Here is a 27,946-nt window from a genome sequence, read left to right as displayed (position 1 = left end):
TGGACTTGCACGTTTGTATGATAAATGAGCAGACTTTAGTACCTGTCAATGAACACAATGTTGTACCGAGACATCAGACAGGATTGCTTGTGTCAAAGAAGACATTTCCACTGTTCTGTCCACTTGCACATTTTACTGTCAAGTTTTTGTTGGTGCACATTTGAATTCCTGAACCAGTTTCCTGATTTTGTATGCAGATATGAAATGTATATACAGATACAGCCACCTTGATATACCCCTTCCAACCAAAGGCCTTTCGGGTGCCAGCTCACTGCCAGTCACTGGGAGTCGCCCCCTCCCCGTGGGTGTGGCTAGATGTAATTGTAAGGCAGGTTGTTTGCAAATGCCTCTTGTAATGCATCTTTCTTTCAGCAAAGATTTATGAGCCTTCTTTCGTTGTTGTAAAAATATAATATAATATATAAAACCTTAATGGCTACTAACAAGAGCATGAGAAGGGCATTACTTTTCACTTCTGGTGGATGAAACGAAAAGTACCATCATTCTCAGTTGTGTCAACAAGATCAATTAAAGCCATATTCTGTTTCTCTCTAAATTACGATGTGAAACCACATGATTAATAAGGAATAAAGAATTGACAACGTGGCTGAGCAACAAGCACAAATGGTAAATTCTCTTACAGCTTACCTAATGTCTGTATCACTGGCTTGTATACACAGTAACTTTCCCATGAAAACACTGACCAAACACTATAGAATTAGACAGAAGCTTGCTTTTAAACTGTCATTTTCAGATTTTATGTAGAAACCCATTTTCTTACACATTTTCCGAAATAAAATTATTAAAAAACACAACCATATATATATTTTTCAAATACAAATCTTTGAATATAACACAGATACCTAAAACTTAATGGGATAAGTTAAAATACAGGCAAAACACAAATCTATTACACATCCTTCTACGGTTTTCCTACACAAACACATGCTTGCACAGAACAGTTGTCTAGAAGCACTGCTACAATAGTCTACGCCATACTTTGATCTTAAATTACAATTCACATGATTCAGAAAAAGTTGAATTCAGCTTCTCACATTGTCGGCTGCTACGTATGCATTTATCAGATTTCACTGTTGTGTGACCATCGTTAGCCATATTGAATATATCAGCCGGTCGGACAATACTGACATGACAATCAGGACATTTGACTGAAAATGACAGCTGTTAAGTGTCATGAACTGTACTCCACCAGTTAAACCATCCACAATGACAAACAGAGCTGAGTATATATAGAATTATAGTGCTGATATAATACAGAGGCTTTATTTTCATTTGATAATATAAGCCAAGGACAAGAACTTTACCTAAATAAAATTCTGTCTTAAATGGTCACATTTTGAGATTGAACATTGATGTTTGACCTTTGAATCATAACAACATTCACATTAGCCAGTGACAGTGACAGTTGTTGTTTCGTTCTGGAAGGGAAGATTATTTTGTCTCTGCAACGTACACGTCCAGTTAAACCCCTAAACCCACCACAGGCAAACGGAGGGCCATGAAGTCGGGATCTAGGTCAAGGTTCATTAGAAAAGAACATGGTACCTGAGCAATGGCACAGCGGAAGAAACAGGTAGGTAATCACAGCTCAGTGCAGCTAATGTTCAACGTATGATGTTATTGCACAAATGAGAAAAGTAAAAACACATGTTAAAAGACAAGTTATTTATTGCAGCTGTTTAACGTTAGCAAAGTTGGATGCTGCGTTTATGTTAGTCTGTGTGTGTGAAAGAGACAGGTATGATTTTGTACAAATAGTAAACGTGGTATTTAGCACAGGTGGTTTTTGTTAAGGATAAATGTTACTAGCTATAACAACTAGTGTTATCAACGCTAAGTTAACACTTGCTAACATGAGCTGCCAACATGAGTGTGTGTGTGTGTGTGTGTCTGTGATGAAGGCTAGATAATGTTATTTGAGTTTGTACTGTTTTTAATGAGTTTGCTAAATTTTAAATAATTTCTTCTTCCAAATAAGTGTTGAGACACAGCTTTTTCATCCCTCCTCTCCTCAGCCTCATATCTCTGTATGACCTATTCATTTGGAGCCAGGGTTTATACACAATTCAGAAACTGTTTACCAGTGTCCGCTCCTGTGGAAACAGGGCGACAAACAAATTGTGAACAAACAAATCACAACAAATTATAAAAGCATCCATATGGTTTTAAACCGTCTGCCGATACAGGTTTAGATTTACAGGTACATGGGGAAACCCATTGAAAAGACCACACAGATGTCAACGCGTGTAGTGCTGTATGAACTGACACACTGCTGCGGCTTTACGCCAGAGCTGGTTTCGATACTATACTACCGGTACCAGTTGTGCTTTCCCACTTTATCTTCTCTCAAACAGCAGTCTGACACACACAATGTTGCAGCGTCCACACAGGCCGGCCTCCTTCCACTCTTCTGACTATGGTCAGAAATTAACTTGGATGCTGATGTGCTATAGCACACAGCACACATGCCTTATATTTATCATTTAATAGAATCAAAAATGCAATGCCCCTTTTTTCTGTCAATTTTTCACCCTGATATAGAACACTGAATAGAACATCGATATTGTTCAAGGTATTGTTTCACATTTAACTTTCAGCATCATGACAACACTACTTTAATTACAAGGCCACCAAAATAATGTAGTTTAACATGCAGGTAATTGTGCTATCGTGTAATTGTGTACCATACAATTCAATCTAAAAGTACATTTTGTATTTGTATTTGGTATGGCCCTGTTAATTTGGTGTATTGAATTGAAATGCAAAATGTGTGTATACAATGCAACTGTTAAGTATGGAAGCCTGTAACGGCCATACGCACAATTATTCATGATGCCATTATCGCTGGATCACAAGTTAATCATTGGGTTATCTCAAGATAACATAAATCATTTTCTTCCTTCTTTTATGTAGCAAAACAGTTGACCTCTCAAGACAACAAGATCCTTTCATGTGTGTTGGGGTTAGGAGTTTCAAAGCAAACCAAATGAACTTTTTACAAACTTTTGATATTTTTCTAATTTTATACGAGGGTTTTACATTATAGCTATTGTAAGGGGTGAGCGTAACAATAAGATTGTTACATTTAGCTTATTTTCACACATACTTTTTATAGTGACACACTTGTGTGACGTATACTCTATAATAATAGTTACAATGCTTCAATCATCTATTCTGTGTAGAGACAGGGCAGAATAAAACAATAGTCTTAGATGAAATGATCAACCCGAGGCAGATGCGTTACTGTCCAGTGGGTTACGACCTCCTGTTGTTCAAGGGAAAAGTAATCTAAGGAAAGAGAATGTTGTTTACCGTACAGATTGTAAAACCCACTGAGGCAATGTGTTTTTGATTTCGGCCTGTATAAACAAATCAATAAATGATTTGTGATCTCAACATAACAGCTATAAAAAAAAAATGACTGCATTGCTGTTATGACCTTTGTCAGCTGGCAAACATTTGATTTAAATCAGAACTATATGATCAAAGAACGTGGTCCACACAGTTATGAATCAGAGCAGACATGCAGTTCCTGACTAGCTACAGACACATTTCTGTACCAATGAAGGTATTTAGGTTTTGAAAATGACCCTGCAAACTCCACATACTATGTGTAGCTCTGCATGTGACATTCAAAGGAGGACTCCTGACTATAGCTACAGCTGGCACTGATACGATTTCTCTCCTGCATGTTTCTTCATGTGAACCATCAGGTTGCCTTTCTGAGCAAAAGACTTGTGACATTCGTGGCACTGATATGGTCTCTCTCCTGTGTGTATCCTTGTATGATTGACCAGGTCTGACTTCTGACAGAAGTTTCTTCCACAAAACGGGCACTGATATGTTTTGTCTTCTGTATGGATCTTGACGTGTCTTATTAAAGTCTTAGTCAAGGAGAAACATTTGGTGCAACAAGGACACTTGTAGGGTTTCTGTGCCGTCCCTGCTTCAAACTGAATGATGAGTTCAGTGGATTTTCCTGATGGTCTCCTTGGCGGGGGGTTTTTTATGTTGAGATGTTTGGGCTCTGTCTCACCTTCAGCCTGTTCACCTGGATTCACTGACAGGAGCAGCTGATCATCTGTGGTGTTGTCTGATAGTTCACCATCAGCTTCAGCTGGCTCAGTTTTAATGTGATCAACTGGAACTGTCGAGGCTTCTTTATCGATATCAGCAACAGTCTGAATCTGGTATAGACACAGCGGCTGCAGAGACTCCTGATCAAACTCACTCTTATCATAGGGAGTGATAGTGAGAGGAAATGTCTTAATGACAGACTCCTGCTGTCTGGAGTCCAGGTCTTCTCCAATCTTCCTGCCAGGTGTCAGGTAAATATCTGCCTCCACCTTTTCACTTAAACACTGATATGGTTTCTCCTCAGTGTGTTTTTGTCTGTGAAGTAGCAGAGTGTCCCTCTGCTCAAAGCTTTTATCGCAGTCTTGGCACTTGTATGGTTTGGCACCTTTGTGTGTCCTGGCATGAATGATGAATTCAGATTTGTGGCAGTAGCTGCGGTCACAGAACTGGCACTGGTACGATGAGGACTTGTCCTCCGGATGCCTTTTGAGGTGTCGCACCATCGTCTTTTTGGAAGAAAAATTGGCCAAGCAAACGGGACATTTGAATGGTTTCTCCACGTTGAGGAAATGGGAAGGCACGTTCAGGTCAAACTCCTGCTTCACATCATCATCTTCTATATCGACCAGTATCTCCTGGTCACTTTGATCGTTATCACTGGCAGGAGAGGAGTCTGAGTGAGTGCTGTTCATGTTGGGGCTGTCTTCTGTCTGCTCTGATGTGGTGTTTTCTGATTTCCAGCTCACACTGATGTTCACGCTGGCAGCAGGCTGCTGCGGACCAGACTGCATCTTCACATCTGTGGCCGACATCTGGAGAGAGTCTGAAGCAAATGACAGGACGACATTTATTTCACAGGCTTTCATGGATTAGATCACTACTGGACAATTTTAAAGGCTGAGTTGTAAAATGTAACTGAACCGTAACACACGCTGACAGCATGTAACTGGGGCTTCAACTAACAGTTATAACCTCCAGGATGGGTCTCAGCTCACAATAGACCCCATTAACTTTTGGTGCTGATCAGAATAAAGGGATGGATCAAGGAGTTTTTTTCACAATTTTCATAGCTTTATTTGCTATTGTTTTTTTGTTTTTTTTACATTCTCAGGGAATAAAGCATGGATCTCGGTGAAAAAAGAAATCTGGTGTATTAAGGTGGCTGCTATCTGTGAGTGAGTACGATTTGATATGGATCCAAAAAAAAAAAATCTGGATCTAACAGGTTTGATATTGATGAGGCTTGACTGAATTAAAGGGGACTGTTGGGCCTTGGCAGAGGCATGCACACATCTGCCATTCTAGTTTTCGTTACTGGTAAATCTGCCAATTGTTTAATCGATCGTTAACTGGTCAAATGAAAATAAGGAAACAATTAGGAAAATTCTCATCACAATTTCCGAAGACACGTCCTTGAAGATGTAGTGGCAAATATAAACTGGGTCATGATCATGCATATAAATTGATTTGAGAAATACACCTTACAGTTGTGTGCTAACAGTGAATATGAGCCTGATGTAAGACCAAGGTCAGATGCTCCCTTTATAATAACAAGGCTGGAGTGAGGGAGCACCCAAGGCCAAGATAGAGGCCTGGGTGAGACACTTTGCAGCCATTAGGGAAGATATTTAAAAAAAATTATATTAAGATGATAGTCTCGCGTGATCATGACGAGGGGGGTGGTCCAAGAAGGGGCGTTGGTGACACTGACCCCAGGTATAAAAGGGGGTGATCCGGGGAGATTTCTCAGTTGTTCGGGGGTACCTAATGGATTTATAACTTCTCTTGGAATAAACACCTTTTTGACTGAAGACCTGCTGCCTCGCCTCTGATTTGGACTTAGTCTCTGGAGGAGATTTGGGGACTTAGTCTCTGGGCGGATTTCACCTCTGAGTTGGACTTAGAATCTGGGCTGTTTCTCCTTTAATTTGGATTTTAACCTTTGAGCGGATTTACTGGGCCTGATAGTGGAATAATTTGACGGATAAGGATGGTAGTCTCCCACTACAAAGACTCAGAATGACAATGAAAAGCAGCAAATCCGCTCATAGAAGAAGGTGGAACCAGCACATTTTCCACATTTTTGTCAAAGAAATAATTGAAACGCTTCAATTCAATCAATCAGACTCCTGCTCTCTCTGATCACACCCACTGTGTTTTATATGCACCCAGATTCACCAGTTTTGATTAGTCAATCAGACGATCAAAAGTATATGTAATTATTCAACTAATATGATAATTGATTAGTCATTGAATTGAAAAATTGTAATTCACTGCAGTAAATGAAGAGTCTTTTGGTTTGGGACTATTGGTTGGACAAAAGAAGAAAGATTCTGAAGATGACACTCCGGCCTGAGGTAAATGAATGAGTGAAAAAGAGCATTTTTACACAAAGGTTTTTTCTTTTAAAGACTAAAACCCTGACTCAGTTATGAAAAGAATCTGTATAATCTTAATTGATATTGAAATAATCTTTAATTATAGCCCTTAACTTCGTATCACCAGGCTGCAGATACGATAGTTATTCAACATCACAGCATCATCAGACGAAACAAAAACACAGGTTATTAATATACTGTAGGTCACTCGGTGAAGAACGTTTAATAAGTGATGTTACTTTTGTCAATTTACTTGCGGTCCCTACAGTTACAGAAGAGTCATGTTTTATTGACAGCATCTGTAACACAGCCCGTGACTCCTTGACTTCCACCTGAGAATTATGCATCCCAGTGAAAAAAGCATCTGAAAAATCAACTTCTGGAATCCAAAATCAGCTCGTGAATACAGTTTCCTCCTCCTTTATAGAAAGCAAACGTGTGATGAACTGACCTTCGCTGTGTGAGCTGGCAACGTCCAGCAGTCTGCGGTGGCTGTCCACCACCCACTTTGAACAGGACATTTCCTCTTCATACTCGATGATGGTTCTTTCTACAATCTTGAAGATCTCCTGGGCGGCTGCAGACAAGCACTCACTGACAAGTGCTCTCAGAAGCTCCATCTTTGCCGTCTTCACCATGCTGAAGTGCTCTCCACAGTGAAGGCTTATAAAGTAGACATGAGCCCCCCCCCCCGAGTCCTTGTCACTCCCGATCGCTACTCAGCTCCACCTAAACTTTCTGCGTCCTCAGATCCCACCTGTCTCTGACCATGTGTGCAAACACAGCATCCTGTTGTACCAGCAGCAATACTCACAGGAGTGAACTGGAGATCTGAAAGACATTTAACAGCAACAGTAGGGTGTATAAAAAGGAAGAGATCTCAGTTTTGCTTCTGAACTATTAAATGAAGTCATCCTCAACACGCCACCATAAAAAGTTTTTTTTTTTTCGTATAGCATGAAGGGACTAGAACTTACATGTTGCTTTATAAACCCGTGTTGAGAATGACAATTCAATTAACTCTGAACCTTGATTTAAATTCATTGTAAAAAGAAGCAGCAATTTGAAAGAGTGTGAACCTTTTATGATCCTCTCAAAGCAAAGAATGTAACCGAGTTGGCCACCCTGTGTTGTGCCATGTGTTTATGGAGAGGTTGTTTTGTCTGTTTGTTATTACATTTGATAGACAGAACAACCTCTCCAACAGAACAGAGGAGGCGGCCTGCAACATTAGTCCATCAACCACTTGCGATGCAGTAACTGAGTTCCCTCCCCAGACAGCTTGACAACCACTCTCACCTGGGCTCACCTAACCCTAGCAACCCACATGAAGGCCGGTTGGGTCAAACACCACAGGATGCCCTAACAGCTCTGAAACTGAGGGCTCATATGTGTCCTGAACGACTCTGTGAGGACACTCACCACACGGAGTCTAAAAGCCTGCAACTCCCCTCCAGTTCGTTAGAACTGAAGAAGCATCTTGGGTGGGAGGTGAAACATTTTCAAGAGGCTGAAACACATCCAGTTGCCTACGATACAGCACTTAGTACAACTGGTATGATTTAATAAGGCTTATTCCTCTGGCAGAGAGTCTGAACCTCACAACATGTTCTTAATAATACTGGGTCGTCATAAAATAAATATGTTATTCTTACACACCAAAAGTTATTGGAGTATAGTATGAGGCTGTTCGAATTGAACTGATTTGTTGATCAACATAATGTACCTTGCTGGTTTTGCTCAGCTTGTCTGAAACAGTCAGGGAACAGTTTTGGCTGCACATGTGCCCAAAAATCTGTGAAGTGCAGCTGAATATTTTCGTCAGCAGCACCAGTGTACCTGATATTCAGCAAGTCACATTTATAAAAAGTAGAGAAATATTTTCAAAAACATCTCAGTGTGTGACCAGTCGCTTTTGAAAAAAATATCAATATAAACATATTTTCTGTCGATTATTTTCAGCATGAAGCAGGATTTAATGTAAATTTTACACATGTGCTGTGTATGTCTGTGTATGTTAACCTCACACTGTGCTGCACCCACAGTCCTTGCACACAGACGAGAGAAATTGTGAGACAGCACAACCTTTAACCATTGCAGCCTATGTTTCTTACCGGCTACTGATTATTGTTATGTCCCAAAATCTAAAATGCTGTTACTACTTAAGTACTAAAAGCTGGGACTAAATCATCATTGTTTATTCATGAAAAAGACTGTATGAAACCATATATTGTCTTTCTAATATTCATGTGGGGAAAGCTAGAACCTGCTATGCTCCTCAGTTACATGTGTCCAGTCTGCCCGTGGACCTTTTTTACACATTAGATAAAGTGAGGTCCTGTCTTATTAACACTTATTGTTGGTGTTGACGAAGTAATTCCTCATTATTTAGCTATTCGTACGTACCCTCAGGAATTCGTGCTTTTTGTATGTTATGTTATGTACATTTAGTGGCAACTAAGAAAACAAAAAAGTGCAAGAACTTTTAACGAAGTTTGGCTCAATATGATCTGCAGCTAACGCGACGTGTCGGAGATAATTAATTAAAGAGCTAATGTTACAAAACCTCATCACACTTTAAGCGGTCTCCCACCTATCTCGGTAAATTGAAGTGCTTACCCAGCTGACACTGTCGCTGGTTTTCTTTTCAGCCACTACTGGATTAGCAGAGTTAGCTTTAGCTAAGGGAAGCAAGCTAGCTGAGCTGCAAGTTGATAGCGACACGAGCTTGTGATAAGAACAAAGCACTAACTAGAGGACACAGGCTGTGGTCTGCTGGTTTTAGTTTATTAAAGTGCCGCCAGCCTGCCAAGTATCAAAAGTTCCAGAGCAAACTAACCAGCTAAACGCTGCAGAGTGTCCAGTCAAGTTGAGGAGTCACAATGCTAAAAACACAACAGAGCTTCTTCTTCTTTTTCTTTGGTCGACAGACATTGTAGTAAAAACAACACCGCCGCCATCTGTTCGAATCCAGAATAGCGCCACACTTTTATTTTTACTCAACAGCAGGTGTAGAAAAAAAATCAGAGCAGACGAACACTTCACATTTCAGTAAGTGATGAAAGACCGGAAAATACTGAGAGATGTTTGGTATTTTTATAACAAGCGGAGACATTTTTTCCCACATGTAAAATAATTTGTTGACTATGCTGAACCGTTTAAAAATGTTTCCTTTACCTAAGCTTTATGTCCCAACCGCTTTTCAACACAAACAGATGCCCTTGATTATTCAAATTATAGCTTTAACTAGACATGACAATCCTTGAGATTAGAAAAATAAATGATTTAACAATGCAGAAGTGTACCATCATCTCTTATTATCTTTTATGTTTGACGCATGATTTAGATTTATGGCAGCAATTGTCACAAGATTATTTTGTGTTTATTTTGTGTCTTGACTGTAGGTTCAATGGACTCTCTGTGCATTCAAGATCATTTATGTACATCATGCAGCAGATGGTGCAATTCGCTTTGCTAGTTTCTGTACCAAGCAGCAGTTTGACCACATCTCATGCGTCTGATAAAGCTGTGTTCCACTTGACAATTCATGGGTAAAGTCACAGGTTGTTTAAATACAGCTCCTTTAAACTGAGCAATACCAGAGGTTAGAAATGTGTTCTGTGCTGTAGTGTCCAGTAGTAATAACGAGTGGAAACCAGCAGAGAAATAACAGGCAAAAAAATCCATAAATTGAATAATTTTAGTGGATGTTTGTTTTCCAAGCCACGTGTCTGTTAGCACTGAACTACTGTGTAACCAGGAGTAATGAGAGTGATTTGTGGAGTGGAGAACAGTGGGCCGCTGCAGCGCGCCAGCTTGCTCGTTCCTGTTGTTGTGGGGTGGGAGTTTCCAGCTATACAGCTCAGGGGAAGCACCACAGGATGTCCTTTTCCTCATTCCTCAAGGATAGAATGACTCCACATGTGTGTGTTACCATGTTTCTGATGTGTATTTCAATTAAGTAACACCGTGGTTACCATGTTTCAAATGGGTCAGTATGCTGTGATTTCTAACTCAATTATGTCGCAGTGATGTGACAAATAGACCTCTAGAATGAAACTGACTGAACCTAAACCTGAAGTTCACAGTCAACACCAAAAATCTAATTAGTCCAGTCAGTATTATTTACTACTTTCCCTATGTGATATTACATAATCTGATCGATTAGTTATTGTTAAAAATTGTAAATACTGCACTGATTATCAGTAGGACACCCTGAAACAGAATTCTAAAATATAACTTTTTGATCAGACTTCACATAAGGTGATTCATGTGTATGCAGCACTTATCATGTCAGTATGGGTATTCTAGATTTTAGTGTAGAGCGATGGTGTTCCATGGTCTCATTGCTGTTTAAGAGATATTTCCACCCTAAAGAGGCAAAACATGTGATCCCACATTTCATGGGAAATACCAGGAGTAGAACAGAAATAAAAAAGGGATACATTATAACTTGTTGTAGCACACGGCTCCGAACCAAAAATGCAAAGCAAAACTACAACAAAAGCTGTGCGCATATATTTCTGATGAACAAGTCAAGTCTGTGAAAAAGCAATGTGTGTCTGTGACAATTCCTTTTAGTGAAAGAAAAAGAAAGTTTGCAATTATCTGATCTTGGTGAGGAAGTTGTAGTTCTGGCCATCATTCCCATTCCTCACTGGAATAGCACTCAGTAGAGTGTACAACGCCCTGTTTGACATTGTAGAAATCTTGCCGTGTTTCCAGAACTCAGCAAATACATTTTTTGACCAACTGGGTAATGGAACAAGCTGTAAACAATAGGCTTTCAGGGCGAACATTACTTTAATTTAAGAGTATTAAGAGTTTTTTGTAGACATGTACAGTTGAAGCAACATTAGCGTTCAGTCGGACTCATGTTTCGTTCACCAACAAATGTACTTTCAGTCTCTTGTTTTAGGTCTGATTTGATCTCCACCGACTATGTTCAGTATGGTCAATGTGAGAAGGTGAGCATCTATTTTGCTTGCTTTGCACACATTGTTTCTTCATTATGTTCTCCAAATGTATGATGTTTTGTGATGTGACAAGGCTCTGACTAAGAGTTTAAGGTTTAGGCACACAAACAAATGGGTAGGATTAGGGAAAGATCATGGTTTCGGTTAAAATGACCCCTCTTACAACATCTTCCACAAGTCTGAGGTTACCGTCTTGATACCACCATTCACTAGCTATTCATCAACTTTGGCTAACTACTGTTTGGTGCCTCGCAGTACTTGGGTTTTACCTCGGAAACAAGCTGTTGAAATTTCTAAGATAGTTTCAAAAGAGTGAAGCGGTCTATGAAATGAAAACAATGAACTGAAAGACATAAAAATGCTCTGTATAGCAGAGGAAAACAGAATTAAGTTATAATTCTTTGTCGGTTTGTCACTGTTAACGTTTCGGGAAAAATGCTGTAGGGACCTAAAGGGTTACCATCTGATGAAAGAGAGACTTCCAGGGAGTGCACTGAGGGTGCAGACTTCACTGGACTGACCAAATTACCCACAATATATGGCAATGCAGGCAGGACTTTGACGTTTTTCCAGTTGCTGACTGAAAAAACAAAGAAAGACTTATTGTGAATGTGAAAAACAATAACCTTATTCAAATGTTAAAACTATTCAACCACATCGAATACAAAACTATGTAAAAATATAAGGCATGTATAAGGCTATAGATGTTAAAATGCATTTTATTACTGTAGTGTTTGGGCCTGTCTATTGCCATCTAATATCACCTGACGGAGCCACGTCTTTGTAAACTTGATGTGCGGACAGTGAACACATCACATTGTGAACGACTGAACTCCGGGAAGGCTCCGTCCACAAGCCCTGAAGGTAGACATTTGTTTAACACCTCGTTTCCACACAGTTATGTGTCCATAATTATTTCTTTTATGATAAATAGTCAAATAAGATATTCACACATCCAACTAACTCACACGCAGCTTTGATGTTGGAACGTGTCACTTTAGTTTAGAAAAAAGAAGATCCCGAACACTGTATTTGCTCATCATAAAAATCCAATCATTTTACTGATGTTTCAGCCCCTCTGGAAAGTTCCCACTGTAACAGTCTTCTTTCTTCAAGGCTTTTCTGATAGATAGACAGGCCAGTGTTAACATGTATGACATGGTTATACATGGTTATACAGAAGAAAAAAGACCAATCATGCATGGTTAAAAAATAAGTGAGGAGGTTGGCTAGCCTGGTAGGTGGCCAGTTTTGTGTAATATTTTGTCAAACGACACATGGACCCCAAACATTGCGCATGTAATCTTTATGTTTTACAGCTGGCATGCTACCAGTGTTAGCTAGCTGAATGAGATGTCGGACTTTTCACTTAGAACAAAAGCATAAAAGGAGGTATGGGATATTCAGGGATCAGTTCGATGATTCACTTATGCTAACTTATTGTGGCAGAGTGTATACATCCATCTGACATCCGCTGTGAACGTTTCAACCTTTTAAGGGTGAAAAGTGCAATATTTTTGAACAATAAGTGTCAATATTGAAAATCAATAACCTAAACGTTTATCCCAGTAATTTACTGGGAAATCAACCAATTGTTATTATGACATTTTTTTTTTTTATTTGTTCTGTTCAGATTACCCCACATTGTTCCCTTAGATGCCTCGCCTCATTGGGGTGGGACCTATAGTATATAACAGTAAATCTCTTTCTGTGCCTCACTTTGCAGCAGGGATTCAGCTGGTTTTAGGTAATCCTGCTCTATTGACAGTTTACCAACACTGGTCATCAGTGGAAGTGTATGAAGCTCATAGTGAAGCACCATGAAGGAATGAGTGTGACAGCTGCTGGGGGAATCCTACTACACCAGCAGATCACATGGTACACACAGACACACATACTCTATCCCTCTGATCCCTCCACCCTCCCCTACCCTCTGTCTCTCACTAATGCTGTGTACAGTGAGGGGAGGAAAAAGCAGGAGGGTTTTAGAGGAAGGGGGAGGAGGGGGAGCAGCTGAGAGAGCAGAGCAAGCGAGAGGAGGAGGGAAAAGGAGAGGCAGTGAGCGGCGTGAGCCCAGATTACAACCAACCAGATACTGAAGCAGGGAAGACAGGAGCGTGGAGGGCAGAATTAAAGGGATACAAGCTCCTCTGACATATTCTCTCCTTCTGTGTCAGTTGAAAAGAAAAAAAAAACAGGGGGGGGGGGGGGGATTCCACAAAGGTTGTGGCCAGGAAGAGGGAAGGAGAGTGAGAAGAAGGGGAAGGCAAGGAGAGAGGAGGAGTACTGTGTTTCCAAGAGCGAGCGTTTGAGAAGACAGTGTGGAGGAGGAGGTGGTGTGTGCGCCCGTGTGTGTGTGTGAGAGCGCGTGGGTTTGCGACACACCAACGACACGAGACCTACAACACTGTTGGAAGTGAACTCTCCCACCACTCCCCTCTATCACCAGAACCCCAACATCTACAAAGAACCAGCCTGAGAGTTTCACAAGCCATGCTGAGGAGCTGGAGCCAGCTGAGGTCCTGCTGAACACCATGTCCCAGGTGAGGAGAGCCTCTCTCACAAACAAGCACACACACACACACACACACACACAAAGGATGCATGTTGTTGCAGAAAACTGGGATATAACTGAAACAGGGATATTTGAAATGCATCAGCACACTCACTGAGTTCAGCTGAAGTTCCTGTCACAGCCCTCATGCTTTGTTTGTCTTTCTCTTGCTTCCTCTCACACCTTCAAGAGACATGCAGGCATTAGCCGCATGTTTGACAGAGCTGTAAACACTCAAGATGGGTCTTGCGAGTAACTTTGCATCGCTGTAGACCCAAAGAGAACAATGGAAGAAAGGCTAAAAGTGGCATGTGTTTGGAGGTTAGCTCAATGTCTGTAGAATTATCGTGTAATGTGGCAAAGCACTGTGGCAAAGCATAGTACTTTTCGTAGCTTTTAATTTCGCAGAGTTTGAAGTACATGTTTGCTCAGAATCTGTGTGACATTACGTGCACAGATCCAACGCTGGATTACCAAGTGAGCAAAGCGGGAAACTGCCCCAGGACGCCGGACCCCAGGGTGTCTCTGCGACAGTTACTTTGTGGTGATTCAGTTCATTTCAAATTTGATCGGCAATATCAACCCCTAAATCACAACAAGCATTGGTGTTGTGGGGCTGTTACAGTTGAAATGTAAATTCTCCTGTGTGCGTAAATAGATACAATGAGTCTGCAGTTATTATGCATATTTGAACATTGTTCAAAATAGAATAAGACAAGTTTTAGACATTATGTTTGTGGGTGTTTCCTACGACGTCAGCTGGCTGTGAGCTGAATGTTGCTGGGAGGCATGTTGTCAACTCTTGTGGCAAGTCATACTGGACAGTTATGTACATTTATACATTTTATGTGTTTCTAAGTATGCTTAGTATTAGCTTTAGCTAACAATTCAAAATACACCAATTCAAAGGTTAAGTACAGTGTATGAGATTTTGAACATTAATACAGCAACACTATTTGCTATGTAGAGATGTAGTGGAGTAATGGCGTCCTGAGCAGAGAGTGAAGTTGCTCTGTGTTGTAAACCGAGTTTCTCTGTTCGTTGTTTTGATGGCTGGATTGGACATGTGTATGTTAATGCATGTGATAGATTCAGTGTCGAGATAGTTGATTGTTGAGTGTCGTTTCCCGGGTGGTTGGGCCACCAACCTGGGGATGAGTCTCAGCAATCACCTTTAGATGTTCTTTATGACAGATATTACGATACTGCAGTACCTACATCGTTATCTACTAGCAAAAATACATGTTCCCCGGAGAACACCAATGTATGGGGGGGGTAGTCCAGCCCTGTTCGACCCTTGAAAGTTCCCTTGAAATGGCCCCTCACCATGGATCAAGAGGTCTGGGCAGACTGGCAGCTCTCAGTGAACCTTGCCTGACAGGAATGATCAACACAACCTCAACAGAAGATGGAAGCTGGTGTGATGACAGAGAATACAGCAGTGACGTGGTTTTTCTTGCCCAATTTGGCTCTTGGCACCCCTACGACTGAGTCAGCAAACAGGAGCGCTAACTTAGCTGCACGGCTACAAGCTAACTACCTAACCTCAGCTACATTCAGCAGCAGTAAACAGTCTACGCTTTAGCATTGTTTTCTGGGAACTTACTCTAAAATACCATTCAGAACGCCTACAAAACAGCTTTTTTTTTGCCATTGTTGGGCCTGATACTGGCTGATCGCTAAGATAAAGAAGAGTTTAACATTGACTTTGACCTCATGGGAACTTTATTCCCAGCAGCTTTGCATTGAAACGAGCACTCGCCCCTGCTGCTTATTGACAGTTTTACATTTTAAAGTTTTAACTCACGAGTTCCTTTGTTGAGAGAATCTCCTGTCGGCGGCCACACCTGATACAAACATTTCATCTGTGCTAATATGTAGGATCTATGGTGTCTCAGTTAAATCAGAAACTTTTGATGTAGTCTCAGTGTAGTTCTATCCAAGAATTCAACCAAGGACGTCTGGGTGAAAAGGAAGAAGAGCATCTATCAGTCGCTGGAAAATGAGTAAGTGTATGTTTGGGGCTGTCAGTGGAGCAACCGCAGTGTACCAAGTGCAACAAAACCCAATGAAATGAGGAGGGGAGTATTTTGGGCTCGTCTCTATGAGGGCGAGAGTATCTCCCTGAGAGAAAGGAAGGTTGTGTATTTTTAGCCAATCGGCTCAAGTGATGCTGTTTTTTCTGTCTGTGTTGTGTGTGTGTGTGTGTATGGGCAGACTGTGACAGTGTATGGCCAGAGTGTATGGTCAATTCACAGTTGGTGAATCAGACAGACAGTAAGAGAAAGAGAGCATGGGGGGGTCTTTATGGAAATGTTGATATAAAGGACAGTTTATCCTTAAAGATAGAGCAGGCTTTGAGCGTGTAAGGGTGGAACAGCTCATTCTGCCCGGCAGGATAATGGAGAAACTATGTAGTCAGGCTGAGCGAGTGTGAAAGGTGCATTGTGTTTTTGGAGGTTGTGCATTTGTGTGTGTGGAAACGTCAGGATATCCTGCTCTTGCTCTTGTGGATAGCCAAACACATTTACTGGAACAAATATGAGACAGGTTCAAACTGATGAAGTTCCCAACAATTTGTCAAACAAACATGCATCGTCAGATAGGATTGGACTAATAGACCACAATGGTATTAGTCTATACTTTTATTACAGTATTGACTCATGTAATGTACTTTCAGCTGTTTAAATATGTATTATTGTTTGAGTAAGGGGAGACTTCAATCTGAAATGAACTTTTGATGACATGCATTGATCTGATTCCATCTAAATACACAAGACAAAATTTGATTAATAATACAAGCGGACATTATAGGACATACACATCCTCATACCAAAAAGAATGAATAATTAATCTGCCAGTGACTCCCAAAACAACAAATGTCACTGTTCCCAAAATAACATGACTGTTGCAGCATACATTTAGCTTTTGTCCAAAGCAACTGACAGTAATCAGTACATACATTCACACACTGATGTCACAGCAGGAGCAGTTTGGGGTTCAGTATCTTGCCAAAGGACACTTCAACATGCCAAACAGGGGAATCGAACCAGCGACCTTCCGAATAACAAGATGCTGGCTCTACTGCTGAACTAACCCAAGTGACTGTGGCATACCCGCGACAGGGTTGCCTGACTGCCGATGTATGGTCTCAGTTTGGTTAGGTTTAGGCAAGAAAACTACTTGGTTAGGTTTAGAAAAACATCAAGGTTTGGTTTTAAATAACTGTAACGTATGTAACTTCAATTACAAAGGTATGTACGTACATTTTGTAAAAGTTACTTACATGATATAATTTAATTATGTTGATAAATCAAAATAACCATGACTTTGGGCTTCACATTGGATTTGAACAGCAGTCTTCTCCCAAGTGAAATTCCTGTGTTTGTTTAATCCCCAACCCCCTTCCAATGCTGACTTGTGGCTCTTTATATTACCGCTCTTCTCTATATGACTGCCTCCTTTGCTGGAGTAATAATTACTACAGCCACTAGAGGTCACTGCCAAACAACAAATATAAATATGGTCCGTAATATGACGCTTTGAAACTCGACCTATCTGATTTTCTGGAGACAGAACCAGAGCATACAAAATAGAGGAGAAAGAGCTCAGTGAAATTGTTGAATCAAAATTGGGATTTCGAGCCTCATGTGAAGACAGTTACTGTTCTTCCTACTTCAACTTGCCCTTACAGCCTAATACATGATTTAAAAAAAGAATTATCTAGCCTTTAGTATCTATTTAGATAGAGTTCTGTAAAGTCTGATAAATGTCTTTCAGTGATGTCACTGCTGGTTGGTGCAGCAGTAAGTTTGGTAATAAAAAACAGCCTGTTTGGTTTTGAGTAAGACAGACCTGTAGGTCTTTCTCTCTGTTTTAAGCTGGAGTATCAACACTACATCATTTGCTACTAGCAGAACACACCTGATTCTTTATGCGGATTCAACATCTCTGGTTTTACTGCATCCATTTTTTACTTTTTTTTTGTTTGCCTTCCACCTTGAGCAACACAGTGTTATACGAGTGCAATGCTAAATAGCTGCAGTACACTTTAAATACAGAGTTCAAGTCAGACAATGGTTAGCTTAGCTAACATTAGCTAGCTAAACATAAAGCCTGGAAGCAGATGGAAATCACTAGCCTGGATCTGCCCAAAGTGTCAAGAATTTAAAAATCTTAAAATGTTCACAATGTTATAACTCAGATAACTCTGCAGTTTCACTCAAGGCAATGTTGAACAGTGTCTGTTCACTTGTCCCTATAACTTTTAGGATGGCATTTGATGATACATCAGAGAGTGAGGAAGGAAGTTGGTGAACGTGACTAAACGTAGCATTACCTTCAAACCTCCTCAAAGTCTACTGAATCAGCTATTAAGATGGCTTCCCATCCACTATTTCATGACACTCTCAGTGACGGAGACAGTGCACTTTGAATGTTCTATACCACAAGAAAATAAACCGTGATATGAATTACTCCAAAATAAAGCCACTAACGAACCATCATTATCAGATAAAGGTTCAAAAACCAGCAGAAATGGCTGGAGGAATGTTCCACATACATGAGCTTTACTCTGTGACTCACTGAAGTGACTCACATTGAACTGACATATCCTCTGCACTAAGTCCAGCTCTGCAGCTCTGCTGTCTGAAGCCTCCAGGCCTCTCATAGGTCTTCTCCTTTATATCTTCTCTCAATTAGACTGCACTGGCCATTTGTGCTCTAATGGCCAGTGTGTGTCCTTATATGTGGATTTGACTCAGTACATTGCCCTTACAAACTCATCCAGCCGAGGGAAGGGTAGGACGATTGGAGACAAAGATGAGAAGAGGGAAGTTGGACAGAGGGTACTCTTGCGAGTTTGGATAGACACTTCGGGTTGCAACCAATAACACATTTGGACCACTTGTTTAGTGAGATAGTATATATGTCTGAATTCATTGTTTCTGTGAAGATTCTGAGCATCTGAGGGTGGAACATTTACGCCATCATCAACCATCATGAAATGTATGGATGCTACTACCACTGAATAATCAAGTAAAGAATCAAATCTTATTTAAATGTTACATTAAAGTATATTCATGTCACATATCCTCACAGGCCTGCTGTGAGTGGCTTTCAAAACCTCTACAAATGACCACTGTAAAAAAGATTAAGTGCATTTTCTGATCTGCTGCCCATATGTTTAAGGTTTGCTTATGTTTAGGCAACTACATCCACTGAGTGACGATATCGTTGGGATCAATGTCAAAGAAAATATTTGATGAACGATGACTGTCAAAAATCCATCAGAGTTTACAGAGCTGAACTCATTAAATGCTTGTATAATGTATTATCAGGCCTTTGGCACTGATGGGGTCTCTGTTTGTTTTGTCTCTACTGATGTCCTATTTTATGTTCACCAGGATAATTAATGTTGACTCACTGATACAAAAGTGTGAATAAGATTTGCCTTCAAACGAGTGTGTGTGTGTGTGTGTGTGTGTGTGTGTGTGTGCGTGTGTTTGTGCGTGTGAATTTGGGATTTTCACATGTTAAAAAGGCAGATTTCACATGTGACCTTGTCAAAAGGGCAGAGCCAGCGTGTAGACTACAGAGGCTCGGTTCACAGTGAGTGGAATCCTGAGGCTTCTTCAGCCTTTGAGTCCATTTATGTGAATCTAGGCTAAAACATTTTGCGGCTCTACCCATTACTTCGCCCTCTGCTTCTTAGAAAGAATAGTCATTATTCACAAGGCGTCCTATAATTAGGACAACACAACGTATAATGGACAAACCACCAGGGCTTTTTCTAGTGAGGAGAGTCTAACAAATGGTGTAATTTTCATAGGGCCAAACAAAGTGCATTGTGGACTGACTGGTAGTCTTGCGGAAGATTGAGGTTTTCTTCGTATTGTTTCTATCTTACACTGGTCAATATAGCTGTGACATTTAGTGATTTCTAAGAATAGGAATACGAGAGTGCGGTTCTTTATGAAATATTTTTATGGATATACTTATAATCATTTTCAACAACACGTGTATTTTTAAGTTACCCAAAACACTCTGTCAATACAGAGTAATCATACCATATTATCCCACCTTTGTGGTTGTTTGATGCTCGTGATCATGTTTGTTATTGAGTTCGACCCATAGAGGCAAAAACACACTCCAGAGACATAATGAAGTGAGACACAAAAGCATTGCGGGCTGTTCTTACATCCGGGCCTGTAATCGACATCCCAGCACCAGACCTGAGTGTTATCAGCGCTCAGCAGAGCACAGGGGAGGGGGGAGAAATGGAATGGGAGGGTGTGGGTAGGACAAAAGAGAGTGGCGAAAAATTATCATGACAGTTCTCCGCTCCTGCGTGCTTCTCAAATGTTTTCATGTCACAGACGGATCTGTTTGATCACATTTTGTCCCACTTGGCAGGATTTCAGCGGCTGTAGATTTGGTCTTTGTGTAGTCATCTGACAGGACACGGCAGAAAGTGAGATGTATGATGAAATAGTCATTCTTACACGGGACAACTTCCACTGAATTTATTTCTCCCTAACGCTGATGCCAAATTAGCTACAGTTTTGTACTTGTGTTATGCTTGATATTTTTAGAATCAAGAATTTAGAGTTTAGATGTCTAAGAATGGTGTTGTTAGTCAACGACTTGGATGTATCATAATGAAATGTGGTGCAATTATCTGTCCTACTGACTCTGGTGATACTCTCACTGGTATTATTATTTTTTTTACATTTAGACTGAAATAGCTCAACCTAAACATCTGTGTTCCCCTTCAAGCAAAACTAATAGCATTCCCAACTCAGCTGTACTTTGTTTGCAGTGCTGACAAGCAATTGTTAGCCTGCTAACATGCTTAAGAAAAATATGTTAAACGGCCTGTAAGCATTGATACTGAGAGAGTATTAGCTGGAAGACATTAGCATGTAACTTAACAACATCAGATATGTACTTGACAAAATTGTTTTTATGGAGGGTTTATTAGAAACGCTTAAGGCATTGTTTTTATTTAGTGATGCACTTTTGTTTTATTTCCCCCCGCCCACCATAGTTCTTAGTGTCCATAGTTACCCCAAAAAATATTGTTATATTTATAAAAAGTCACTTTACAGCCCAACAGCAATCAATCATCAAATGCTCGGAGAAATTAAAAGGAACAATTCAGCAACTGTAGCTGCTGCAGGCCTCTAAGGCCTCAGTGGCGAGTTCTAACAACAGCCATGTTCAGTATAATACCGTTATATCGTCATGCTGAGACACTGCCCTCACCTTGCCAGCGAGAGCTACAGGGAAGTTCATCTAGTCAGGTGGTGAGCGTGAATGTGTTTTGGGGAAGGCTTGAAGGGAGGTCTGAAGGGAGGGCGGTGGGATTGTTGTGGTTCAGTACTTGAAAAAAATAAACTAAAACTAGCTTTGCATTTGCTGGTTTCTACAGTCTCACCAACCCCAGCTTTAATAGCTTTACACAACATAAGGACAGAGGGAGATCTGTCTGATTTGAACGGCTTTGGCCGTAAACAAGCACACCAGAAAAACAAATGTAAGGGTAAAAAAAAACACATGGACATCCTGAAGCGTGTGGGGGGCAGTGAAGAATAGTACATTGATAAAATGGAAAGTGTATCTGCTCTACAACACAAACAGAGTGACAGACTTTAAAAAAAAAAACTTTCAATAAAGTGTATTTAGATTAAATTATATGGCCTAACTGCAGTGTTTCTTTCAATAATAAGACCACATGCCTTTATGATATTCGCAATTCAGTACACCTCTTACCTGTAGTATCTTTCACTGAACTTCAGTCTGTCCCACAACCGTCTCCATTCAAGCAGAAAAACGTTGTAAGGATCCACCCAAAGCTCCGCTAAACTTGTATGACTTTTTTTTTTCTTCAAGATCAGCCCTGCTTCAGAGAAGCAGACATTTGCGGCAGGAATACCATTCAAGACACAAGTCACAGTAGTGACCATGCTCACTTTCATTTTTAAAAATAGCATGCCCGGCTCAGCCTTACAGAGCTCAGCTGCTTTGAATTTTACTGCTGCTTGACTGCAGATCATTCTTCTAATTAGAGCCCTCTCTATCTTTTAACTGCATGCAGCGGCCTGTGTGTGAGTCTTTGAACTGTTTTTCTTTCACATCAGAGCCTTCAGAGTAATGTAACTGCAGTTTTGGCGGTGGCAAGTAATTCTGTCTTTCTGGAAATGAAGAACGCTGGGACCTATAAAATAGCAAAACGTATTAAAAATAGTGGATGAGTGTTTCGGAGAGTATCAGATAACCAAAACACCTGTTCTTGAAACGTTCCACAGGTAAACAGGGTCATTGGTTACATGTGATAGTATCATGACTGTGTATGAAAGGGGAATTCTTGAAAAGGCTCAGTTGAGCTCGGAGGTTCATCGCATTGTGAAACACATGATTGATTGTATGAAAGGTATTACTGCAAGGGGTCAGAACAACACTTTTTTGGGCAAACAGTTAATTTGCAAATGAGTGAGTGAGATGAACAAAGAGAGTGACTTCATTCAGAGGTTGACAGGATGAAGAAATGAAAACTCTTTCAGGGGTTATGCTTAAAAAAATGTAATGCCACAAGATTGTTCACATAAGCTATGAAAGCTGTGTGTGTGTGTGTGTGTGTGTGTGTGTAAGAGAGAGAGAGAGATAGAGAGAGACTTTTTGTCACAAATGAAATGGTAATTATATGTATGAATGTATGTATGTGACTGCAGTTATGTGTATTATCCCCCTGAATGATGACCAATAGCATAAGATAGACTTGCCTGTGGTACACAAACACACACGCACACACACACACACACAAACACACAGAGTCCTTGTTTTAGCAGCTGCTCTTCATTGTTTGCCAGTGAATTCATGCATTTAGACACGCTTGACCTAACAATATAGTGAAATATGTTCTGTTGATTTAATGAGTGAGGAATGTAGTGGCAAAGTGAAAACAATCCCTCAGCCTCACCAGCTATTGTTTCAAAGACAGTCAGATTTTATTTTCATCCACTCCGTTTCCCTCAGAAATATTACATTTTTAGCAGCATACAGTGCGTTATATCCATTTGTGACATAGAGCAAGACAACACATCCTTATACCAAAATGACTGAATTGGTCAGTTGCCAGTCACCCCCAAAACATCTTTCCTTTGGACCCTCATCATGTGCTTGCAGTTTGGTTAGATTTTGGCACTAAAACTCTTTGGTTAGGTTTAGGAAGACATCGTGGATTGGTTGAAATAACTACTTTACGTAACACATAGTTATTACGTAGCATAGCAAAGCTTCACTATGTAAGTGAGTTTAAAAAGCCCACCACTTTCACACGGACAGCAGTCCCTTGGGTGAAAGTCCTGTGCTCGTTTGAACAGACCGTCCTTCCTCACCCTCCTCCCTATGTGGACTTGTTGCTCTTTACACTTCTACACCTGACTTGTTCCTTTGCTGTTGTAATGATAATAATTACTATGGACACTGGAAGTTGCTGCCTCGAAATATGAATATGGGTCGCAGTAAGCTCCAAAGTTCAACCTGTTTTGAGGTGAACACAGTATGAGTGAGACTATTTCAATTCTCTTCCTCATTCAAATAGCAGTTTCATAGCAATAAATAACAATTGCTCAAGGTTTGCTGCTACAGCCCACTAAGGCCTGATATGATGGGTAGCTTGGCAGCTAATGTTTGCTAAGGCACACAAACTTTAGATAATCCATGTTTCTCTATAACTGATTCCACCGAGACAGCTCACAGACTTTATTGTTACTTGTGTTACACCGTGTCTTAGCATGTGACAGAACAAACCAAGAAGTGGACACATCATACCTTTTGACCTCAAGGCCTGTGTGTCAATTTCTTGACTTTCATCTTCTTGCTTTTGCTCCTCTTCCACTTCCACACAGTCAGGTGGCCTAAAGGTTTGCTTTGACTGAACGCAAAGTGAACATAGGGCATGGTGTGTTGTCTACAAAGTCAGTGCACTACAATGTCAATGCTGGTGTTTCAGCTTGATCAAAGTATTGATATGTGTTACCCCAATTCATAAAGTTACAAAGTTGTGTGTTGCCACAGTTGCTGACTTCATAAGTACTGTACTTGCTTTATTTTCCTGTCATTACTACTTACACAGTTTTTCCTACACTTCCAAAATCTTCCCTTATTCAGGATTTTCCAGAGCATGCAGTATTGTTTGAATGTTTATCATAAATATGATTCTCCTCTACTCAAAGTCTGACATCGCATTTGTGCTGCCCTGCTGCGCTTATATGTGACATCATCAGCGCGCTGCAATCTGCATGGCTCACACCTACAGCGACCAATTGCACCATCTGTACTGTGACACATGCACACGCGCTTTACTCCGTAGGGATGCACTGTGCGCTTGTGTGGAGGTTGTCTAATGATGTGTGTGTGTTTGAGAAAGAAGGAATTTCCCAGTGTGTTTGTGTACAAATGTATGTGTGTGTGTGTGTGTGTGTGTGTGTGTGTGTGTGTGTGCTTCTTTCTGCTCCGCTCTAGTTCATTCAGCTGTATCTGATCTTAAAATAGAATGTTGAAAACCTTTTTTCTGCTGTGCTTGTGTGTGTATGTGTGTGTGTGCTCCTGACCTGGTAATAGGTTTCCTCCAGAGTGCAACCCCTGAGGGTCCTCCAAAGAGAACAGATTACGTGAGTGGATGTGTGTGTGTGTTTGTGCGAGTAATACGTCTGGCAGAAGAGTAAAAGTGCTCTTTGGATCTATCTTGTGTGCTCTTTGATTTTACTCTCCATATGTAAGTTGTTCTTTTGGTAACTTAGACACAACACACCTCATCCACGCCGGCCTGTCATTCTTGCATTTAGCACAGGCAATGTGCTTACTCACTGAAATACATCACAACACTGAACTTTGCTGTAGCATTTTATCATTAAAGCGGGCATTTCACTCTTAAAGGGATATTCCGGCGTAAATTTAATCCATGGCCAACACACCGTGACACTGAGTAAGACCCCCCCTCGAGAGATCAAGTTTTCCAACTGCAAAGCTTACGTAGTGTTAGCAACGTCAGAAAAGACAGCACGATAACAATACACTGCAGTCTATGCCTCCACCAAGAAACTGCCATCAAAAAGCCACTCATAGCCACTTAATTAAATCTTGAATTTATTAACATATCACTACAATACTAACTAGATCTTAAATAAAAATATCAACAGAGAATAGCAAATTAGCCATCAAGCAGGCAGATGTTGTAGACTGTTTTTTTTTTTTTACCATAGCAGATGGTAGTATGCAGTTGACATATGCATTAAAATGATCTTGTGTGGTTCAAAAATTAGAACAGTCAACATATGCCGGTCACTCAGCCTGATGATGTCATGGTGACATCATCAGGAGTCTTGCATCCTGGATTTGAGATCACAAATTTGTGGTAGAAAAGTCTGTGTTGATCATGTGTGCTTATGAGGCAATGAGTGTCTATTAGAATATATATAATTGGTTGCGTCATGGAAAATGTAGGATCCAGCAAGTTTAAGTTTGACCCATAACCCCTTGAATAAAAGTCAGGGTATCTCGGTCCCTGCTACCTCAATGTTGACCATTCTTTTTTTAATCGGTCTCTCACAAATCCCACAATTACATTCAAGTGCTACATCGCTGGAGAACTAATTAGAGACTCTGTGGCTAGGTCAATAGCAACCAAAAATATTATTAACAGCCAAAGAATCCTTTTCTCCATTCCAGTGAATAAAAGGTAAACTCTTCAAAAAATGTATAGACCTCTGGTGATTCAACCTCATTATCAGAAACAAACATTGATGTTAGACAAAACTGTGCAAAACTCCAGATCACATCCAGTGTTTCTTACCATCCAGTGCCAACATTGCAATAGGTTGTATGACTTAATCATATTGTAGACACAGTATCTGTCATACCTGCCAATGCCAATTAAAGAGACTAGATTCAAATGGAGGAAAACATTTCAAGGAAATGTGCCCAAGATACATTGAATATCAAGTTTTCTAAATCCCCTCTGTAGCCAAATCAAATCAAACACATGAAGTTTAAATCTAAGATGTAAACATAATCTATACAACACATATTAACACACAATCTAGTTGACGGTATACATTACTGACCAATGGAAGAGGACCTTGGACAGCTATTACAAACACATTAAAAGTGAAAGCTGCACGTATTTAATAGACTGTGACAAGATATATTGGCAACAAACAGTGTGGCACGAAACCTGTCGAGTGTTTCCACATTAGCAGCAGGTTTACTTCAGGTGACTAAGCAGAGTTGGCAGCCACATTCTGAGCAAGAGCCTAGAAAGTAAATTAATCCTGATACCACTCACCATCTTGGCAACACGAAGCCTTAAGTGCTTGTAATGTGTTTTGTTGGCATGCAGGGGATAAATATGCCTCAATGCAGCTACATAAAAACATTTGGTAGTATTTTAATTACATTTAGTGATGTAAATATAAATGCTTAAACAGTGTTTTTGCTTTAAGCATATAATCACTCAAAGATCTGTTTTTGCTCTATAGTAAAGTTACAGCGTTGTATGACAGGATGCAGCACGGGCCAGAAAACACTTTTTTGTTTGTGTGTTAGTGTGTGGTGCAAGGGCGTGCACATGTGAGTGTGAGCTGGCGAGCGTGGTGAGTGGTGGTGGGGTTTAAGGCCAGCAGATTAAACTCGTTGTGTAATGGTACGTGGGCCTGCGCTCTGTGAGATTGACATGTGCTTTCTGGGAGGATTTTCCTGTGGATGAATTGAGGGGACTTCACTGCTCCTCTGACAGCCAGGTGTTTGTTTGAGAAGAAGGCTTACCTCCTGAACGGTCATGGTTTTGACCAGTTCCTCTATTAGATTTGAATTACACTGGAATAACCGAAAGAAGCAATTTGCCACGAGCACTTCATTTTTTGTACGTTTTAGGCTGGAAATTTGCATAATGAGTATGCACAGCACAAAAGGTCACATGTCAGGATATTTTCGGAGCCTTAAGCTCTTGAAAATCATTTGGGTGAATTGTGTTTAAAGCAGAACATCATTGCTACCAATCTACCAGCCACAGTCTGTTCACCCTGCTGCCCTCTGGAAAAAGATAACAGAAGTATTGCCTTAGACTTCCACATTTTTTTCTTGTGTGGTGTAAAGGCAAATAATCAAATAAATTAACCTTAATCTTTTCAAACAAACATCCATGAAAGAGAGCACTGTACTAAAGAATAAATACCACAATGTATTTTGTGCTTGCAAAGTATTCAATACAAGGCTTAAAACAAAGGATACAACTGGCACTCTGTAACGCACATACCTCCATCAACACCCAACAGTTATCTTTATTTTCATAAAATTGTACTCACTCATAGATACCAGCCACCTGAATACGACTAAAAAACATCATTAAGATCCATGCATCCATGAGAATTAATGAAAATGTCGAAGAATGTTTCACAATGTTAAAGAAAGCGAGAAAGACTCACTGGATCTGCCCATTTTTCTCATCAGCACCAAAAGTTAATGAGGTCTCTTCTGGGCCAGGATCCATCTGTTTCATGGAAATGGTAAAACATGATAATAAAAATCAAGAATGCTAGCTTCAAGGCAATAGTTATACATTTATGTCTATGTAGCTAGAGACAGGACATGGTTAGCCTAGCTTAGCATAAAAACAAAGCTCATTATAGGTAAAAACAGCTATTTTTTATTTGTAGGATGAATTATGTGCCTCATTTTTGCCTTCGCTAAGCTAGCATAACAATGTCGTGATTTTAGCTAGCGGGTTCGTAAAAAAAAGAAAAAAAGAAAAAAACGCAATCAATACCTCTTCATCTCATTTAATTTAGTTCTGTACACAGAAATGTAAAAACAAGACTTTGCTGGAGCCTAACCAACAGCTGCTCTGTGATGCCTTATACGAGAGAGACACATTCATG

The 27,946-nt window shown here is 40.3% G+C and overlaps 2 protein-coding genes across 3 annotated transcripts in view; one reads left to right on the top strand and one right to left on the bottom strand.

Annotated features, from left to right (window-relative positions):
• Window positions 1–734: 734 nt before the first annotated feature.
• LOC115571821 (zinc finger protein 271-like) lies at window positions 735–9,404 on the bottom strand. Of its 2 annotated transcripts, none has more exons than XM_030401439.1 (3): window positions 9,316–9,404; window positions 6,928–7,307; window positions 735–4,921 (listed from the first exon to the last, which is right to left on the bottom strand). In XM_030401439.1, the coding sequence occupies exons 2-3, from the start codon at window positions 7,112–7,114 to the stop codon at window positions 3,678–3,680; spliced, it is 1,431 nt and encodes a 476-aa protein (XP_030257299.1). In that variant the 5' UTR covers window positions 7,115–7,307; window positions 9,316–9,404; the 3' UTR covers window positions 735–3,677. The 2 variants fall into 2 exon arrangements, with proteins under 2 accessions (XP_030257299.1, XP_030257298.1); XM_030401438.1 differs by having other exon boundaries at window positions 9,096–9,383.
• A 4,069-nt stretch (window positions 9,405–13,473) lies between these two features.
• The window catches only part of LOC115571034 (rho GTPase-activating protein 23-like), a 68,693-nt gene continuing 54,220 nt past the window's right edge, over window positions 13,474–27,946 (top strand). Inside the window, exon 1 of the mRNA XM_030400036.1 lies at window positions 13,474–13,995. Coding sequence (XP_030255896.1) covers window positions 13,987–13,995 — 9 coding nt within the window. The 5' untranslated portion in view covers window positions 13,474–13,986. The remainder of the gene's footprint in view (window positions 13,996–27,946) is intronic.

Source organism: Sparus aurata, chromosome 20 (genome assembly GCF_900880675.1).
Source record: "Sparus aurata chromosome 20, fSpaAur1.1, whole genome shotgun sequence".
Taxonomy (NCBI): Eukaryota; Metazoa; Chordata; class Actinopteri; order Spariformes; family Sparidae; genus Sparus; species Sparus aurata.
This window is presented reverse-complemented; position numbering and strand designations above follow the sequence as displayed.